Genomic DNA, 21780 nt, shown 5'->3' with positions numbered 1-21780 from the left:
TTAGGATTTCGAAACATTACACAGGAGAGGCCCTGCCGCCACTTTGTTGACTCTAGATAACTTCTGCCTGATCGCACGTCCCTGTGACGTCCAAGATCCATTTGGATATCTTCTCTATCAACTTTTGATGTTCTTTTCTGAGCCTACCATGTTGATCACGGTTATTGGCGAATCAGGGTTCCACGCAGGATAGGGAGCGTATGAAAGGGATACCTCATCCAAGGGAGGTCAATGGCTGCAATGGGATGAAGCGGAAATGTGGGACAATTTATTAATGCAGAAGGATAGAATGAAAGGGCCAATTAAAGATGAATTTTAGAAATTTAAGTCCCTGTCGCCTATGCAGAGCAGGGGTTTCTATCCGGCAAAACTGGTAAAATGTCACCTGACAATGTAACAGAAGATTTTTAGAAATTTATGTTCCTGTCACCTATGCAGAGGTGCCCCCGTGATGTCCACCATCCATTTGGATATCTTCTCTATCAACTTTCGATGTTCTTTTCTGAGCCTACCATGTTGATCATGGTTATCGCCGAATCAGGGTTTCACGCCGGAGAGGGAGCGTGAGAAAGAGAGACCACATCCAAGGGAGATAATTGGATGAAATTTTAATTTTGATCGAGTGGAAATATGGGAAAAGTTATTAAAGCAGAAGGATAGAAGGAAAGGGCCAATTAAAAATGAATTTTAGAAATTTAAGTACCTATGCAGAGTAGGGTTTTTTCATGTCCAGAAATGGGTTAATGTCACCCACCAATGGAACAGATTATTTAAAAAAAATTCGGTCCCTGTCCCCTATGCAGAGCAGGGGTTTATTCATGTCAAAAATTGTAAAATGTCAACCCAAGAATGTAACAAAAAATTTGTGAAATTTATTAAGCTGTCAACTAGGTAGAGCAGGGGTATATCACAGCCAAAAATTTGTTAATTTCCCCAAAATTGTAACAGACAAATTTAGTTTTTTTTTTTTTTAACCGGTCTACTAGGTATAGCAGTGGTATATCGCACACAAAAATGGCAGAATTTTGCCCTAAAGTGTAACAGACAAATTTAGTGATTTTTTTTTACCTGTCTACTAGGTATAGCAGTGGTATCTCACATCCAAAAATTGGTGAATTTCACCCTACAATGTAACAGACCAATTAGTGAAATGACCTAAAATAAAATACGTTAAAAAAAAATATATAAATTATGAGGTGGAGGTCCATAGTGGAGTAGGAGTTTGAGGAGGCGGTGGACGTAACAGTGGAGGTGGAAGCAGTGGTGGAGGAGTACGAGGTAGCAAACGCTTTTTTTTTTATTAGGGTACACCCCAAAAAAGTGGGAAATATCAAAAATGCAACAAGGAGCAATTGTGCTGTAGTATAACAATGGCTGGGTAAGGCCGGTATACATATCTATTCTGCACAAGGTACGGACAAGTCCTATGGGATCCATGCCTGGTTAATTTTAATGAACGTGAACTTGTCCACATTAGCTGTGGACAGGCGGCTGCGCTTGTCTGTGATAACACCCCCGGTCATGCTAAACACACGTTCAGATAATACACTTGCATGAGGGCAGGCCAGGACCTCCAAGGCGTAAAGGGCAAGCTCAGGCCATTTTCCCACCTTGGAAACCCAGACCCGTCATTCAGTACGTGTAGGCATGTGCACACATGCTGCTCCACCATGTTGGTGAAATGCTGCCTTCTGCTAAGACGCTCCATATCAGCTGGTGGTGCTGGTTGTTGTGGCGTGCTGACAAAGCTTTCCACATTTTGGCCATGCTAACCCTGCCTTCTGAGGTGCTGGTGGTGCCTCAGTTGCGTTGGTGACCTCTTCCTCCTCTCTGCCTTCACCTTGTGCTTCCACTAGTGGGAATACTACCTGGAGTCTACCAGTGTGTGCTTGTACTCGCGCATCTTACGATCACGCTCCAGTGATGGAATTAAGGACGGTACGTTGTCCTTGTAACGGGGATCCAGCAGCGTGACCACCTAGTAATCACCACAAGTTAGAATGTGGGCAACTCGGCGGTCGTTGCGGAGACACTACCACATGTAATCGCTCATGTGTGCAAGGCTGCCCAGAGGCAACGAAAAGCTGTCCTCTGTGGGAGGTGTAATGTCTGTGTCCTCTGTATCCCCCCCAGCCACGCACCAGTGATGGCCATAAGCTGGTCTGGGTTCCAGCCTGCTGTGAACAAGGTTCCTCCTCCTCCTCCATCTCCTCCTCCTCTTCCTCCACCTCGTCATCCTCCAGAACTGTGCCCTGGCTGGACAATTGTGTACCTGGCGTTTGTGGGTGCAAAAACACACCCTCGGAGCCACTTGTGAATGACTGTCCGGAAACCTTATGAAATGATCCCTCTTCCTCCTCCTCCTCCTGTGCCACTTGATCTTCCATCATCGCCAGCAGTGTTTTTTCAAGGAGACATAGAAGTGGGATAGTAACGCTGAGAATGGCATTATCGGCACTGGCCATGTTGGTGGAGTACTCGAAACAGCACAACAAGGAACACAGGTCTCGCATGGAGGCCTAGTCATTGGTGGTGAAGTGGTGCTGTTCCGCAGAGAGACTCACCTGTGCGTGCTGCAGTTGAAACTCCACTATCGCCTGCTGCTGCTCGCACAGTCTGGCCAGCATGTGCAAGGTGCAGTTCCACCTTGTGAGCACGTTGCATATGAGGCGGTGAGCGGGAAGGCCGAAGTTATGCTGCAGTGCTGACAGGCGAGCAGCAGCAGGGTGAGAATGCAAAAAGTGCTCACAGACGGCCCACACTTTATGCAGCCGCTCTGACATATAGGGGTCATTTTTAAGGAATCTCTGCACCACCAAATTCAGCATATGCGCCAAGCAAGGGATGTGCGTCAAACCGGCTAGTCTCAGAGCTGCTATGAGATTTCATCCATTATCGCACACCACCAGGGCCGGGCTTGAGGCTCACTGGCACCAACCTCTCATCGGTCTGTTGTTCAAGGCCCATCCACAGCTCCTGCGCTGTATGGGGTTTGTCCCCCAAACAGAAGTTTTTAAACTGCCTGCTGTCGTTTACCCCTGGCTGTGCTGAAGTTAGCGGTGAAGGTGTTATGCTGACTGGATGAGGAGTCGGTAGAGGATTAGGAAGCGGAGTAGGAGGAGGAAGCAAAAGGAGGCAAACTGTAGCGCCCTGCAATCTTCGGTGGTGGAAGGAAACGTGCCAAACTGCTATCCACCTTAGGCCCAGCCGCCAGTGCATTTACCCAGTGTGCTGTTAGGGAGATATAACGTCCCTGACTGTACTTACTGGTCTACCTATCCACAGTGAGGTGCACCTTGCCACAGATGGCGTTGCGCAGTGCACACCTGATTTTGTCCTCCACTTGGTTGTGCAGGGAAGGGATGACTCGCCTGGAAAAGTAGTGGCGGCTGGGCACAACGTACTGTGGGACAGCCACCGCCATAAGGGCTTTAAAATTCTCCATCCCTACGAGACAGAATGACAGCATTTCAAAGGACAGTAATTTTTAAATGCTGGCATTCAGGGCCAGGCATCGCGGGTAGGTAGGGGGGCACTTCCTCTTCTGCTCCAGTGTTTGGGAGATGGAGAGCTGAATGCTTCCATGGGACATTCTGGAGATGCTTGGTGACCCAGATGGTGGTGTTGCTGGCAGATCCTCTGTTTGTGGGGTGGCAGGTGGCACTATCATTCCAGAGGTGGATGAAGAGGCTGAGACTGCAGCGGAAGAGGAAGCAGGAGGAACCAGAGACCTTTCTTGTTTTTTGAAGTGTCTACTCCACTGCAGCTTGTGCTTTGCACTTAGATGCCTGGTCATGCAGGTTGTGCTCAGGTTTAGAACGTTTATGCCTTGCTTCAGGCTCTGATTGCATAGGGTGCAAACGACTTGTGTCTTGTCGTCAGCATATTGTCTGAAGAACTACCACGCCTGGGAACTCCTTAGAGCTGACTTTAGTGTGCTCGGTCCCTTGCTGCGGTGGGCAATCTAGGGGACTGGCCGCTAGGGGACGGCCGCTCCGCTTTTACACCCTGCTCCCTCTTTTGCTGTGCTAGTGGCTCTGTCCGACACCGCCTCTTCTTCCGAACTACACAGGTCACTCGCATAACCTTGATTCCATGTGGGGTTGAGAACCCTATCGTCCTCCACAGCATCTTCCACCCAGTCTTCACCCCTGCCCTCCTCTTCAGTCTGCACACTTTCGAAAGCCCCAGTAGTTGGCACCTGTGTTTCGTCATCCTCCGAGACGTGCTGCTGATTGTCCTCCCATGTACTCATCTTGAAACATAAGTGGTTGGGCATCGGTGCATCTCTTCCACTTCTGGGGCAGGGATAGGTGGATGGCCCTGTAAAACCCTAACAGACTCATCAGAAAGCAGAAGAGACTGCTGCATGACTTGGGGCTCAGACTGCTTGGCTGATTTGCAAGGGGGTGAGGTGAAAGACTGATGAACATCGGCTGCAGGTGCCAACTCTGATCTTTCAGCAGGAGACTGGGTGGGAGACAATGTGAAGGAACTGGAGGCACTGTCAGCAACCCAATCTACTATCGCCTGTAATTGTTCTTGCCTCACCATTCATAGAGCCGCATTAGGCCCGACCAAATACCGCTGCAGTTTGTCGCCTACTCGCACCTGAGGAAGGGGTTTCACTTGTGCATGTAGCTGGCACAGATCGACCATGTCCTCTCCCTGCAACAGGACCACGACCTAAGCCACGTCCATTATTTGACGCTCCTCATATTTCAAAAATGTAGGATCTTGCCCAAAATTGGTGTTTTATTAATGGCAGAATAGAACCACAGTATCTAAAGGATGTATCTCACACGTACAGATGTAGACTAGGCCCAAATTAAAGATTTTTGACCAAAATGGGTGTTTTATTAATAGCAGAATATGACAGCAGTATATAACGCTTGAATTTCACACGTGCAGATGCAGCAAGGGCTGTAAAACTGTGTATTTTGCCCAAAAAGGATGTTTTATTAATAGCAGAATAGAACTACAGGATCTAAAGTGTGTATCTCACACGTACAGATGCAGACTAGGTCGCAATGAAAGATTTTTGCCCAAAAAGGGTGTTTTTTTAAACCCAGAAAATTATAGCTGTATTTCTAGCTTAACACCTTCAGGACCTTCGAGTATACTCGTCCTGGAGCAAGGGTACTTAGCGCTCCAGGATGAGTATACTCGTCCTGGCATTAAACTGTTACCATGTTTGCAGACATGGTGACAGCGCTGAGTGCCGGCTGTTACACACAGCCAGGCACCCAGGGTCAATGCCGAGGGGGGTCAATTCAGACCTGCGGTTTGCAGCGCTTTATGTAGTTTCTGATCCCTGCGGTCCCTGAATGCAAGTTTAATTTTGTTTTAACCCCTCCCCCCTGCACCCCTGAATGCATTTATGACAGCGGGGTGCAGGGGGGCGGTTTGTGGGCGTTTTTTTGGGGGGGCGATATACTGGGTATTGCCGCGTCCGTGACAACCTGCTCTATAAAAATACCACATGATCTAACCTGTCAGATGAATGTTGTAAATAACAAAACAAAAACGGTGCCAAAAAAGCTATTTCTTATTACCTTGCCTCACAAAAAGTGTAATATAGAGCAACCAAAAATCATATGTACCCTAAACTAGTACCAACAAAACTTCCACCCTTTGCCGTAGTTTCTAAAATGGGGTCACTTTTATGGAGTTTCTACTCTAGGGGTGCATCAGGGGGGCTTCAAATGGGACATGGTGTCCAAAAAAAACTGTCTAGCAAAATCTGCCTTTCCAAAACCGTATTGCATTCCTTTCCTTCTGTCTCCTACCGTGTGCCCGTACAGTGGTTTACGACCACATATGGGATGTTTCTGTAAACTACAGAATCAGGGCCATAAATAGTGAGTTTTGTTTGGCTGTTAACCCTTGCTTTGTAACTGGAAATAAAAATAGTAAAATGGAAAATTTGCCCCAAAATTTAAATTCTGAAATGTCATCTCTATTTGCCAATAACTCTTGTGGAACACCTAAAGGGTAACGATGTTTGTAAAATCAGTTTTGAATACCTTGAGGGGTGTAGTTTCTTAGATGGAGTCACTTTTATGGAGTTTCTACTCTAGGGATGCATCAGGGGGGCTTCAAAAACTGTCTAGCAAAATCTGCCTGTCAAAAACGTATGGTATTCCTTTCCTTCTGCGCCCTGCCGTGTGCCCGTACAGTGGTTTATGACCACATATGGGGTGTTTCTGTAAACTACAGAATCAGAGCCATAAATATTAAGTCTTGTTTGGCTGTTAACCCTTGATTTGTAACTGGAAAAAAAATTATTAAAATGGAAAATATGCCCAAAAAGTGAAATTTTGAAATTGTATCTGTATTTTCTATTAATTCTTGTGGAACACCTAAAGGGTTAACAAAGTTTGTAAAATCAGTTTTGAATACCCTGAGGGGTGTAGTTTCTAGAATGGTGTCATTTTTGGGTGGTTTCTATTATATAAGCCTCACAAAGTGACTTCAGACCTGAACTGGTCCCTAAAAATTGGGTTTTTGAAAAGTTCAGAACAATTTCAAGATTTGCTTCCAAACTTCCAAGCCTTGTAACATGCCCAAAGTATAAAATATCATTCCCAAAATGATGCAAACATGAAGTAGACATATGGGGAATGTAAAGTAATAAATATGTTTGGAGGTATTACTATGTATTATAGAAGTAGAGAAATTGAAACGTGGAAATTTTCTATTTTTTACACATTTTTGGTAAATTTGGTATTTTTTTATAAATAAAAATGTATTTATTTTTACTTCATTTTACCAGTGTCATGAAGTACAATATGTGCCAAAAAAAACAATCTCAGAATGGCCTGGATAAGTTAAAGCGTTTTAAAGTTATCACCACATAAAGTGACACTGGTCAGATTTGCAAAAAATGGCCTGGTTCTTAAGTTGAAAATGAGCCGGGTCATTAAGGTGTTAAATTGCACACTGACTAATGCGACAGAGGCCCAAAATGAAGGTTATTGCCAAAAATGGGTGTTTTTTCAAAGCCAGATTATTATTGCAGCACTTCAAGCTTCAATTTGAATGTCACAAAAGCACATATGCAGTGCTGGAGCACTGAGCTTGCATAAAATGGCTGCCGCCACCGCCCACCTAACTAACAGATGGATAAAAGTTATTTTTTTCTGTCACTGGGCTCTGGGCAGGGTAAAAAGATTGTGCACTGCACCCACACAACTAAATGTATGTAGATCGCTGAGTTCAATTGGAGTTCTAATTAAAGATTCTGTCCAGGGGCGTAGCTAGAAGTGCATGGGCCCTATAGCAAAAATAATTTTATGGGCCCCCCCAGTGCCATCCACAGATCTCCCTCCCCTAAACAGTGCCATCCACAGATTCCCCCTCCCCTAAACAGTGCCATCCACAGATACAGATCCCCTTCCCCTAAATAGTGCCATCCACAGATCCCCCTCCCCTAAATAGTGGCACCCACAGATCCCCCTCCCCTAAATAGTGGCATCCACAGATCCCCCTCCCCTAAATCGTGGCATCCACAGATTCCCCCTCCCCTAAATAGTGCCATCCACCACAGATCCCCCTCCCCTAAATAGTGCCATCCACCACAGATCCCCCTCCCCTAAATAGTGCCATCCACCACAGATCCCTCTCCCCTAAATAGTGCCATCCACCACAGATCCCCCTCCCCGACGCTCACAGGAGCACATTTATAAACTAATCAGTAACTTTAATAATTTAATCATTGACATTGCTGAATGCTGATCTCTTTACTTGGATATCTTACTCTGTCTTAGCTCCGGTAACGGTAACAGCAGGCAGTGTGGGCGGGCGGCGCTCATTGACTGACGTCACGCGCCTGCGCCGCCTAGTGGGAGGAGCAAGCGGGTGACGTGAGTGAGCGCCGCCCGTCCCGCACTGCCTGCTGTTACCGGAGCTAAGACAGATTAAGATATCCAAATCCAATCCAAGTAAAGAGATCAGCGATGTCAATGATTAAATTAAAGTTACTGATTAGTTTATAAATGTGCTCCTGTGAGCGGCGTGGCCCTGTATATTCTAACCCCCTGTCACCATGGGAACGCCTGGGGGTTAGAATATACCATCAGATTTGAGTTTTCACACTCTCACTGAGAGCGTGAAAATTTAGATCCGATGGTATATTTTAACCCCCAGGCAAGCGTCCCCGTCACCATGGGAACGCCTGGGGTTAGAATATGATCAGATCTTCTGAGTTCAGTGGCCTGGCTGGAGCCTCCCCAGCCTCTGTGTCGGCCCGGCCCTGCATGCACCCTGCTCCAGTCCTGACTCCTTCTCCCCAGCCAGTCCCGAGCCGCGGACTGCCCGCGCCCAGCCCACTCCACTAGTGTAGTGGGCGGGCCGCAGGCTCGGGCCTGGCTGCCTGTGTATGTGTAAATAAAAATTAAATAAATCAACAGAAGGCGGCCCGGACGGGCCCCCAGTGGCGTAGGGCCCCATAGCCACTGCTATGGTTGCTATGGCGATCCCTACGCCACTGATTCTGTCCTATTCTCTCCCTCACAGCAGCAGCATCCTCTCCCTACACTAAGCACAGCAGAGTGACGTGCAGTGCTACGTGACTCTAGCTTATATAGAGGCTGGGTCACATGCTGCACTGGCCAATCACAGCCATGCCATTAGTAGCTCTGCAGCCTTTCAAAAAGTGCTAAGAAATCACCGAACCCGAACCCTAACTTTTACTGAAATGTTCGGGGACCATAAATCCTAAAGTTCGGTACGATCCCGAACATTACAGTTTGGGTTCGCTCAACCCTATTCTCTATATATCCTGTGTGGGTTTTTTTTTATCCGCTGATTCATTGTATGTATTGTATTTTTATCTACTCCATTGTTATTTATTATTAGCTGTGCTATGCTTACTTATTGGTGTTGCTAATCTAGTATGTCGGCATTGCACAAATACTTAGCTTGAGTCTTATTTGAGCCAGTTGTTATGGGTGTTGTGTTCACAACACTGAGCTAAAGACCTACCTCATCCTCCTCTCTGCTCTACTTGTCGGGGATCATTATTCTGAGTACATTTTAATATGATCTTGAGCTGAATCTATATAGGAATGGAGTTCTTGATGACACATGAAGTACAGAGAAGAAGGTAGGGATGAGGCTAATGAGCAGCAGCCCTTGTATGCTGTCTCCATTACCACAGCCCCACATTACCACAGTCTGTCCTGTCCGTCTTCTCTACTTCTGCTAAAGATCTTATCAGCTGTATTCAGGATCATAATCCCTGACAAGTAGAGCAGAGAGGAAGATGAGGAAGTTCTGAAGTAACTTGTCCTCCTCTGCGATTAGGACAGGTTTTCTGTGTAATAATAGGGCAGCAGCCATTTTATTTCTCCTGATTTCTCCCTAGACAAAAGGAGCCATTATAACTAATGAAAGGTTCTTGGGAATATATTTATAATGTAATATTTAAATATTTGCCGCTAGTGTAAAACTAGCCTCACTGGTTTTCTCGTCTGCTTTGCTTTCAGTATGGCTACGCACCTAAAGGGTCTTCAGTGATACTGTATAGCCACAAGGACTATATGCACTATCAGTACTTTGTTGCATCAGACTGGCCAGGTGGACTGTATGCTTCTCCGTCTATAGCTGGCTCTCGACCTGGTGGGATTGTAGCTGCTTGTTGGGCAACAATGATGCACATGGGGGAAGACGGATATGTTGAAGCCACCAAGAATATAATTTCGACTGCACGCTTCATCATAAAAGAGTATGTAAACTTGTGTTGATTTGATTTATTAATTTAGCTACCTATTAAATCATCGTTTGTATATTCCTTACTTTACAAAGAAGAAACTCATGTTGATTGCAGTCTTCCTTTTTTATGTAAAGGAATATTCTAGATACAACAAGTTATCCCTATCCCCTGTACAGGGGATAACCGTTTAATTGGGGGGAGGGGACCTCTACCATTCACGAGAACGTGAGTCCTGTGTCCCCTGTTAAAAGGAGTGGTGGTCGAGCATGCGTCCCACTTTTCTATACTATGGGTAGGCCAGAGATGGCAAATGCGATGTACTCTGTAATCTCTGACACTTCCATAGAGATGAATGGAGCGGCAGCATGCATGATTGCATGCTTGACTGTCACATCATACCTTTTGAGGGGGCATAAGATCCCTGTTCTTGTGGTGGGAATCCCAACAGTCTGACCCTCATTGATCTAACTTTCATTCCCTATCCAGCGGATAGGGGATAGCTTGTTACTGGAATACCCCTTTAAAGGGGCTTTCTATGCTCCTGATATTGATGACTTATCTTCAGAATAGGTAATTCATATCTAATCAGTGAAGGTTCAACCACCTCCCTCCCCCCAACCCTTACGAACAGCTATTCCCTGTATCCTTGGCCACTGGAACTAACTTTGTGAATGGAACCGAAAGCACAGCTCCATTCATAGTGTAATGGCTGTTTTTGGTTACTGCACCTCAGCGCTGTAAATATGGGAGCTGCAGTAACCTGGCATGGCCACTACACTTTGAGCGGAGCTGTTTCCTGTTCCATTCACAGTTTTAGTTCCAGAGCTGGAGGCTTCAGGGAATAGCTGATTGGTGGGGGTGCTGGATGTTGGATGCTCACTGATCAGATATGAACGATGTAGCCTGAGGACAAATCGTCAATATCAGAAGCCTGGAAAGTCAGATAGCAGTCAACGTATTCACATGTTGCAGGGAAGCCTTAGGAATGAATGGGGTCATAGCGCGACTCGTGCGTTTGCCGCGACCACAACACTCGAGTCACAAAATACTCAACTCAGCTGATCCACACTGCATTTCCATTTATTCCTATGGCTGCACTGCTACGCTCCGATACTTGCATGCACAACATGTGTCACGCCCAAAATTCCTGTGTAGCCGCATCATGGATCTGCACAGACGGATCTGTTCAAATAATGCAACCGTCTGCATCCATTCAGAATGGATCCGTTTGTATTATCTGTAACATATAAATAGTGGCATCCACAGATCCCCCTCCCCTAAATCGTGGCATCCACAGATTCCCCCTCCCCTAAATAGTGCCATCCACCACAGATCCCCCTCCCCTAAATAGTGCCATCCACCACAGATCCCCCTCCCCTAAATAGTGCCATCCACCACAGATCCCTCTCCCCTAAATAGTGCCATCCACCACAGATCCCCCTCCCCGACGCTCACAGGAGCACATTTATAAACTAATCAGTAACTTTAATAATTTAATCATTGACATTGCTGAATGCTGATCTCTTTACTTGGATATCTTACTCTGTCTTAGCTCCGGTAACGGTAACAGCAGGCAGTGTGGGCGGGCGGCGCTCATTGACTGACGTCACGCGCCTGCGCCGCCTAGTGGGAGGAGCAAGCGGGTGACGTGAGTGAGCGCCGCCCGCCCGCACTGCCTGCTGTTACCGGAGCTAAGACAGATTAAGATATCCAAATCCAATCCAAGTAAAGAGATCAGCGATGTCAATGATTAAATTAAAGTTACTGATTAGTTTATAAATGTGCTCCTGTGAGCGGCGTGGCCCTGTATATTCTAACCCCCTGTCACCATGGGAACGCCTGGGGGTTAGAATATACCATCAGATTTGAGTTTTCACACTCTCACTGAGAGCGTGAAAATTTAGATCCGATGGTATATTTTAACCCCCAGGCAAGCGTCCCCGTCACCATGGGAACGCCTGGGGGTTAGAATATGATCAGATCTTCTGAGTTCAGTGGCCTGGCTGGAGCCTCCCCAGCCTCTGTGTCGGCCCGGCCCTGCGTGCACCCTGCTCCAGTCCTGACTCCTTCTCCCCAGCCAGTCCCGAGCCGCGGACCGCCCGCGCCCAGCCCACTCCACTAGTGTAGTGGGCGGGCCGCAGCTCGGGCCTGGCTGCCTGTGTATGTGTAAATAAAAATTAAATAAATCAACAGAAGGCGGCCCGGACGGGCCCCCAGTGGCGTAGGGCCCCATAGCCACTGCTATGGTTGCTATGGCGATCCCTACGCCACTGATTCTGTCCTATTCTCTCCCTCACAGCAGCAGCATCCTCTCCCTACACTAAGCACAGCAGAGTGACGTGCAGTGCTACGTGACTCTAGCTTATATAGAGGCTGGGTCACATGCTGCACTGGCCAATCACAGCCATGCCATTAGTAGCTCTGCAGCCTTTCAAAAAGTGCTAAGAAATCACCGAACCCGAACCCTAACTTTTACTGAAATGTTCGGGGACCATAAATCCTAAAGTTCGGTACGATCCCGAACATTACAGTTTGGGTTCGCTCAACCCTATTCTCTATATATCCTGTGTGGGTTTTTTTTTATCCGCTGATTCATTGTATGTATTGTATTTTTATCTACTCCATTGTTATTTATTATTAGCTGTGCTATGCTTACTTATTGGTGTTGCTAATCTAGTATGTCGGCATTGCACAAATACTTAGCTTGAGTCTTATTTGAGCCAGTTGTTATGGGTGTTGTGTTCACAACACTGAGCTAAAGACCTACCTCATCCTCCTCTCTGCTCTACTTGTCGGGGATCATTATTCTGAGTACATTTTAATATGATCTTGAGCTGAATCTATATAGGAATGGAGTTCTTGATGACACATGAAGTACAGAGAAGAAGGTAGGGATGAGGCTAATGAGCAGCAGCCCTTGTATGCTGTCTCCATTACCACAGCCCCACATTACCACAGTCTGTCCTGTCCGTCTTCTCTACTTCTGCTAAAGATCTTATCAGCTGTATTCAGGATCATAATCCCTGACAAGTAGAGCAGAGAGGAAGATGAGGAAGTTCTGAAGTAACTTGTCCTCCTCTGCGATTAGGACAGGTTTTCTGTGTAATAATAGGGCAGCAGCCATTTTATTTCTCCTGATTTCTCCCTAGACAAAAGGAGCCATTATAACTAATGAAAGGTTCTTGGGAATATATTTATAATGTATCCGTTTTCTATTTTGCCAGATTGTGTCATAGAAAACTGATCCATCCCCATTGACTTACATTGTGTGTCGGGACGGATCCGTTTGGCTCAGTTTCGTCAGACGGACACCAAAACGCTGCAGAGCGGAACGGAGGCAAACTGATGCATTCTGAACGGATCCTTTTCTATTCAGAATGCATGAGGGCAAAACTGATCCGTTTTGGACCGCTTGTGAGAGCCCTGAACGGATCACACAAACGGAAAGCCAAAACGCCAGTGTAAAAGTAGACTTAGAAATGGAATTAAAATTGAAGCATCTTTTCTAAGGAGGACATAGATGTTGTTTTTAATTTAGATTTGATAACTGAAAATTAAGATTTTTCTGTAGCTAAATAATGTTACTACTACACAATATGACCATGTCAGCACTTAATGCAGTGTCAGTGTATGGAGGAGCACAAAACATTGAGCTGTGGAATAACAGGAACGACACAAAGCAGAATTGTAAAGGGGTTGTGCAGCCCTTGTATATTGATGACCTTTCCTCAGGATCGTCAGGGACGCCAAGAGTCAGACCCCCACTGATCATATTGACTGCCTCTCCTGAGTGTATAGGCCATCATCATCTAGATCAGGGTTTCTCAACTCCGGTCCTCAGGACCCACCTACCGGTCAGGATTTGAGAATATCCCACAGAATGAATACCTGGGGTAAGTCCTTGATGCATGGACACTAATTATATCACCTGCTCAATACTGAGGTAATCCTGAAAACATGACTTCGAGGTGGGTCCCGAGGACCGAAGTTGAGAAACCCTGATCTAGATGAATTAGTTTTTTTATGCTGTTCAATGTTAACTGCTGGCATATAATAGGATTTTTACTTCATTTGTATTTTTGATTTCTTCAAGGTTGCAAAAAATGAAAGAAATCTTTATTTTTGGGAATCCTGAGGTTTCAGTGATCGCAATTGGTTCAAAAGTTTTTGATATCTGCCGCCTGTTTACCTCTTTGACAGCAAAAGGCTGGAATCTGAATACACTTCAATTTCCATCAGGGTAAATAATTATTTAGTAAGAGGGAAGTAATGAAACCTGTATTACCTTTATTAAATATGTAAGTACAATCTTCACAAAAATATTTTAGTATACAGTATATGAGGATGAAAGGAGTACATATGGCGCATCATTTTTCACCTCTTATTGGCACTTTGTGAGAATGTCTAAATTGTAGAGTGTCAGGGCTCCATAGGACCACAGTATAATCCCCATAGACTCCAATGCTGATGCATTGGAGTGTATGAAAGAAATAATGTAATAATTGCAAAAAACAGTATCAAAAAAGTATAACATTCTAATTGCCTCCCCCTTTCCCCTAAAATTTTTAAAACATAAAATTAAAAAAATAAACATACACATCATGGGCATCGCTGCGTGCAAAAATGCCCATACTATTAAAATATAAAGCTATTTATCCCATCAAAATCATCAAAAAGTCATACACACCCCAAAATGACATCAGTATAAAGTACAGATCGCCCTACAAAAAAGTGACCATCACACAGTTCCATACACATAACTGCAAAAAAGTTATAGGGGTCAGAATATGGTGATGAAAATAAAGAAAATATATTTTTGTCAAGGCTTTTATTATTCAGTATAAAAATAAAAGAAAAACTAGGCATTTGTGTTATTCCCGTAATCTTACTGACCTGGAGAATGAAAGTAACTGGCCTTACTGTATAGGGATTGCCGTGAAAACAAAACCCAGAAAACTGTTGCGGAATTGCATTTTTTTTCCCCCAATTTCAACCCATTTGGAATTTTTTGCCAGATTTCCACTAAGCTATACAATATTAGGGCTCATGCACACCAGCGTTTTTTGCGTTCAGTATACTGGCTGTTTTTTTTAGTTCAATATGCGTTACTTATACTGAACCATTCATTTCAATGGGTCAGCAAAAAAAAAAAACTGGCATCCCCGTGTGCATTCCATTTTCGTATTTCCGTTCAAAGATAGAACATGTCCTATTATTGCCCGCAAATCACGTTCTGTGGCTCCATTCAAGTCAATGGGTCCGCAAAAGAAACGGAACACATACAGATTCTACTCCGTATGTCTTCCGTATCTGTTCCGTTTTTGTGGGAACAATCTATTGGAAATTTTATGCCCAGCCCAATTTTTTCTATGCAATTACTGTATACTACATATTCCATACAGAAAAAACTAAACGACAAAATGGAACGGAACCAGAAACACTACTGAAGCAAAACACTGAAAAAGACATATAGTTGTGTGCACGAGCCCTTAAATGGTGGAATTAGAAAGTGCAACTTTTGTCACAAACATCAGCCCTCATATGGCTATGTGAACAGAAAAATAAAAAAGTTATGGCCCCAGAAAGGCAAGGCGTAAGAAACATAATTGCAAAAATAAAAGGGGTTAACTTCCATTTATTTAATAGAAAGTGATGAATGAGTCTATTTGTATGTAGATAGATTCAGCACACATTGTGTCCATTTATTTTCATTAGTAATCGTGTGTGATGAATTAGGTTGCATTGTGTGATCCCCTACAGTATAATATCTTTATTTTCCTCAGTATTCATATATGTCTCACATTGCTGCACACAAAACCTGGAGTAGCGCAACTTTTTGTGAAGGATGTCCGAGATTCATTGTCTGTGATCATGGAAGATCCTGGAGCCAAAGCTACTGGAGTGGTAACTTGGTTTCAATACTTTATATTGTATGAAGAATTTAATGGGGGCCCCAAGGGAGTCCCTCAATGTTAGTTTTGTTTTTATATCACCAGGTGGTCTGATAGGAATCGGGTAGCCATTAACACCTTAGGGCCTGTTCACACGGCCGTGCCGTGTTTTGCAGTATGCTAATTGTGGATCCGCAAAACACAGATGCCGTCCATGTGCCTTCCGCAATTTGCGGAACGGAACAGGAGGCTCATTATAGAAATGTCTATTCTTGTCCACAAAACGGACAAGAATAGGACATGACTCATAATTTTTGCTGGGCCATGGAACAGAGAAACGGGTGCGGACAGCACATGGACTGCTGTCCGCATCTTTTGTGGCCCTATGGAAGTGAATGGGTCCGCACCTGAGGCCGTAAAAAATGCAGCTCGGATGCACACCAAAACCACGGTCGTGTGAATGAGCCCTTAGTAGAATGAATTCTGGAAATGCTGATTTTCACATAAATTATTATTTTTCTTCTCTTAAGGGTGCGATATATGGGATGACGCAGATGATTCCAGATAGATCCATGGTTTCTGAAATTTTAAAAGCGTACCTGGACTGCTTGTATCTCACAGAATTGCCACCCAATGTCAAACATATAAATGGTTCACCTGGACACCAATAGACATTACTGTTTTCCTTTAGGCGGTACTATTCCAAATGGTTCCACAGGGCAGCAGAATCTCACAGAGACTGCTTTTTATTACTTTTTACTTTTAGTTGACTTTTAAGGGATGTGTCTTTTTGATGTTTTATATGCTCAATGATTAAGGTGCTTGTTGCCTAGAAATATTGTTCCCTTTCCTACAGAATTGACAACATGAGTAATATATGTGCCTCGTAACATCCGATGATTCGAATACCATCTGTCCCTGTGATCTGTTTATTCATGTGCTCCTGTCTGCTCATAAAATCATCACTATTTCACACAAATGTGATGTCCAGGCTCAACAATACACAAAACTGCAACATAGGGACACATGTGAAAAACGTGATGCATCAGTAGTCTTCTCTGCTTTCTTTACAGTGACCATATTAGAAAAGTCCCTGGAAAGCACAGAGATGGGATAGTTTTAAGTATTAATGGGATTGATTAAGTATAGATCTTGGTGGCCTATATCTTAGGATGTGTCATCGAGGATTAACCACTGTCGCCATCCAATATTACTAGAATGAAGTGGCAGCAGCAGTAGGAAGCACAGAACGGAGCCAACAGTAGGCACAGCATTGTGCTTCCCTAAGCATAATTCCATGTACAACTATTCTCCATAATTGAATGTCTAGTACAATGGAGATCATAAATACAAATGGTTAATGGTGTAGCTGGTGGATGTCAAGATTTATAGATAGAAAACAGTTTCTGTCACTAGACAATTAAAGTTTTTAATTTTACTCATCAAAAAATTGCACCTCCAATTTATTGATGAGTAAGATTACTGGAAATCACAAAGGACAATAATTGTTCTCATGTGCAATGTTTTTGGGAACCCGTTGGACTTCAACACGTTTACTGTATGTTCTGTTTTCAAAATTGTCGATTGTTATACTTAATTTTTTTTTCCTTTTTTTTTTTTTCCTTTTTTTTATCCAAATTAATCTGTAATCTTTATAATGATTTCCTTACCACTTGGAACCGAACCCGAGTTCGGGAAATAGTTTTTTACAGTATAAATCAATTTCTGAAGTTATTATGCAAAGTTTTGCGAGACTTCGTGAAGTAATAACTTCGGCCAATACATTTTAATACTATACGGGGAGCTCGCTCCGTGCAGTGTTGAAACAAAGTTTTATACGAAAAGACTTCGGATGTTTCATCTGAAGTCGATTTGCTCATCCCTAGTGATAATGCTCCCCAGGAGTGCCTCCATTAGTAGAAGGATCAAATTTACAGGTGTAGTTTGTGCTGTTAGACAGAAAGGTGCACTATAGGGTAATACCATATAGAACAGGTATGACCACTATAAAAGCTTCTAAGTTTTGTTTAGCTGGTAAGGCTCCTGAAAGCAATGAGTTAAAGTACTTAACTAGATAGGGACCTATGATGGGGAAGAATTTCTTGTAATAATTAACAGGTAGCCCATCAGGGCCCGGGCTTTTGCCTTTGGGAACAGAGGATAAAATTTTGCTCACTTCTTCTAAAGTAATTGGAGCCACAAGAGAGGTTTTGGCTTCCTCAGGAATAACCGGCAGCTCTAGAGCGTCCAGAAAGGTTTTAATTGATTGGGATCTGAGAGTAGATTCCCCTTCCCGTTCCCCTGATCTAATGTTATAGAGGGATTGGTAGAATCCGGCAAAGATTCCCGCTATGCCTGAGGAGGAGGTATGTTTTTTGCCTTTTTCATCAACCATTTGACTGATAAAGGAACGTTGGATCTTTTTTTTTTTTTTTTACTAGGGTAGACATGAGCTTATTGCCTTTATCGCCGTGGGCATATTGTCTGTGCCTAAGTCTCAGGTTGAGCTGCCTTCATATTCAGAACAGATTTTAATTCATTCCTCAGAACAGTCAAAGTTTTAAGAATATCAGGGGTCAAGGAACTTTTGTGGGTTGCTTCTAATTCCGTTATTTTAGTAAGTAGTGAGGTAACTTGTTCCTGTCTTTTCTTTTTAAGATGTGAGCTAAGAGAAATCATTTCTCCACGAATGACTGACTTATGAGCCTCCCAAACAGAAGTTGGGGAGACCTCGGGAGTATATTAAACCTAAAATAGTCAGACAATTTATCGCTTAGGGTTGTAACCTGCGAGGCAGATTCCAAAATCATGGGATTCATCCGCCATGTCCACTCAAACCCCTCTAATTCTGGAAGAGCTACTACACATACTATAGGAGCATGATCAGAGACCGTAATCCCAAGTATATCAGACCTGCATACATTGATAAGCGACCTGTCAGGAATAAATATTTAGTCCAACCTATGATAGGACTTGTGGGGGACCGAATAAAAAGTATAATCTTTAGTGTCTCCATGGGAAGACCTCCACACATCACACATACCCATATCAAGTAATTGCTTGTTCAATTTCCTCAAACGTGAAGCTGGGACCACCGATCTCCCCGTCGAGGAATCAAGTGCTGGGTTTAGGGTGAGGTTGAAATCACCTCCTATTAGTAAAAGGCCTGATGAAAACTGTGAAATAATGGTGAGCAATTTGCACAACCACCTAGCCGTACCACTATTTGGTGCGTACAGATTGCAGACTGTAATCTCTCTCGAGCCCAGTTTACCTCTCAATAGAATATATCTCCCCTCAGGATCAGATATCATGGAGGCCATCACAAAAGGAAGGTTTTTATGTACCCCTATACTGACTCCTCTGGAAGCTTTATCAAAACATGCATGATACCAAGTGGAGTAACCTGACTTATTCATGTTAGGGATGCGTCCTTTCTTGAAATGGGTCTCCTGCAGTAGCAGGATGTCTGCTGACCTCCTCCTGAGCAACTGCATAATACGGCTCCTTTTAACGGGGTGGTTGCAACCCTTCACATTAAGGGAGGTTATTGTTAAGTTCAACGGGGCCATAACAGTCTGTCAGGAGGAAGTTCGCCTAATAGCCACCCGCTCACCCCAAAAGTGATCCAGAGTTGTGATAACATATGAGTAAACATAATGAACAATAAAATTAACAAATAGTAGGTATACATGGCTCCGATGGAATTGGAGCAGGGGCAGATAAAACAATAAAGAGGAAAAAAGAAGCCTGATCCGCCCAAACTCTCCACACATAGGCTTAAGGAGAGTTCACCTCTATGGTGTATGTAAAAAGCACTTAGAAGGTATTAGCCCAGAACAGCCTTATTGCTATCATTGGAGGCTAAGTAACTGCTTGGCTAGTACCACATAAGTCAGCCATACCTGAACCTGATAGCTACCTATGCGGGTCCAAATTATCGCCCACACAACCAGCTATCATGAGTGGGCATGATCACAATTACCTCCGTCTATGAAGAGACCTATACAGAGGGCAAGAAAAGCTGAGGCCATTAGTAGTTAATACATAAATGCGAAGGAAAATGAGATTCCAACCAGGTAAAACAACGAAGTCCTCAGGAACTCCTGGAACTGGTAAGAAGATAAATGAAGGATGACTTCATCTCCCTCTCAATCGTTAGAGTCAGGCTGGAGAGAACGTTGATGCTTTTGGGTCTTTTGTCTCCTGACAGTGGACCAGCTGGACGGAGCTTTGACAGCAGGTGAGTCGGGTATTATGGAGACTGGGAGCCATGACGGGAGTTTAATCGGGATAAGGCCCAAGGGTTCCTATATCTGCTCCAGATCACTTGGGGTGCGAATGGTATATCTCCTATTCCTTGCGTAGATCAGGAGACCGAATGGGAATAACCAGCGGTAGTTAATGCCAGCTTCCCTTAGTGCCGCGGTTAGGGGTTTCATCACCCTTCTCTTCTGTAGCGTGGTAGGTGAGATATCTTGAAACACCTGGACTTCTGCACCACCAATAAAGACATCCGGAAGATCCCGCGCTTTCTTCAGTAAAGCCTTCGCATCTCTATAACTGAGTAATCCACAAATGATATCTCTCGGATTCTCAGAGGGCAAGGGCTTTGGTCGGAGGGAACGATGCACGCGCTCCACTATTATGGAAGAGGCCCGGTCAGCGCCTACCAAAAAGGAGCATAGTTCCTTCATAATGCTGAACAGATTTTCCTTATTGGATGCTTCTGGGAAGCCTCTTATCCGTAAGTTCTTCCTCCGGCTCCTATTTTCTTGATCCTCTATCATCGCGATGGAGTCATTAAGAGCCGTTTGACATGAGGACAATGATTGTCTGACCGCAACATTGAAGATTTGCTGATCTTCACTTCCAATATGGCGGATGTCAGCTTTAATGTGGGAAAGATCTTCAGCTAGCGGGGCCAAAGCCTTGCTCAGGGCTAAGTCCAGGTAAGCTGCAGTCAGCGGAGGATCGGCTGTTGCACCTGAAGAGGCAGTAGTGTAATCCTCTTCTGCATCCGCGCTATCTATCAGGTCACCGGCCCCTCCGTCCCTAGCTTCGCGCCAGGCTGCGCCATCTTGGGCTGCACTGTATCCGCGCGAGGTCTCGGTTTATTCAGGTATTTCTCCATAGATTTGTCCTGTTTGGCGATTTTACTCACGCTGGACATCTTCACTGCTAATTCTTTGGGTTGAATCTTCACCATAGTAGGCAAAACGTGCTGTAGACAGGCTAATGGAGAGCTTGGTGACGGGAGCTCTATTCAGAGGCAACCGCCATGAAGCGAGGTCCAGGTACAGGTAAATATTGATTCCAGAATAATGCTCACCTTGCAGAGTTCTGCTACCTGTAGGCACAACTTTAGATAAAGCTCATCAAGTTGTAGACTGGAATCCAGATGTCGGTTGGTCTGCAGCCACAGATGGAGGTCTTCCTATCGGAGATGCCTGGAATCCCCAGGAAGATGCAAACTTTCCAAAAACTAGATTCTCCTATGGCGCAAGGAAACCACTTGGAACTGAACCCGAGTTCGGGAAATGGCCCTTTACAGTAGAACTCAATTTCTGAAGTTATTATGCGAAGTCTCACGAGACTTCGAAAAGTAATAACTTCGGCTCATTGGAGTCAATACATTCTAATACTGTATGAAGCATGCTCCGTACAGTATTGAAACAAAGTTTTATGCAAATTGACTTTGGATGTTTCATTCGAAGTCGATTCGCTCATCCCTAGTGATAATGCTCCCCAAAAGTGCGTCCATTAGTAGAAGAGCCCTCCAGTATTAATAATGTCCTCACGGAGCCCCCAGTAGAAATAAGGCCCCCTATTGTCCCCCCAGTGGTAATAAAGCTCTCTACAGACCCCTTAGTAGTAATAAGGCCCTCATAGTGCTCTAAGTAGAAATAAGGCAGATCTATAAGTCCCTCCTATAGAGCACCTAGTAGTAATAAGACACCTATAATGTCCCCTGGATTTATAATACCTCTACAGTGCCCCCAGTATTTATACTGCCCCCTACTTTTATAATGCTCCCCCCGAAGTTCCCCAGTATGTATAATGCCCCCTGAAGTGCCGACAGTATTTATACTGCCCCCTACTGTTTTAATGCTCACCCTGAAGTGCCCCCAGTACTTATAATGCCCCCTACTGTTATAATGTTCACCTTGAAGT

General features: G+C 44.4%; 1 protein-coding gene across 1 annotated transcript in view; it reads left to right on the top strand.

Moving 5' to 3' along the window:
- LOC122944426 (sphingosine-1-phosphate lyase 1-like) overlaps positions 1-21235 on the top strand; it is a 193223-nt gene extending 171988 nt beyond the window's left edge. Inside the window, exons 12-15 of the mRNA XM_044302666.1 lie at positions 9489-9727; positions 13809-13955; positions 15499-15619; positions 16137-21235. Coding sequence (XP_044158601.1) covers positions 9489-9727; positions 13809-13955; positions 15499-15619; positions 16137-16277 — 648 coding nt within the window. The 3' untranslated portion in view covers positions 16278-21235. The remainder of the gene's footprint in view (positions 1-9488; positions 9728-13808; positions 13956-15498; positions 15620-16136) is intronic.
- Positions 21236-21780: the final 545 nt, after the last annotated feature.

The sequence above is a fragment of the Bufo gargarizans genome, chromosome 8 (assembly GCF_014858855.1).
Source record: "Bufo gargarizans isolate SCDJY-AF-19 chromosome 8, ASM1485885v1, whole genome shotgun sequence".
Classification (NCBI taxonomy): Eukaryota; Metazoa; Chordata; class Amphibia; order Anura; family Bufonidae; genus Bufo; species Bufo gargarizans.
This window is presented reverse-complemented; position numbering and strand designations above follow the sequence as displayed.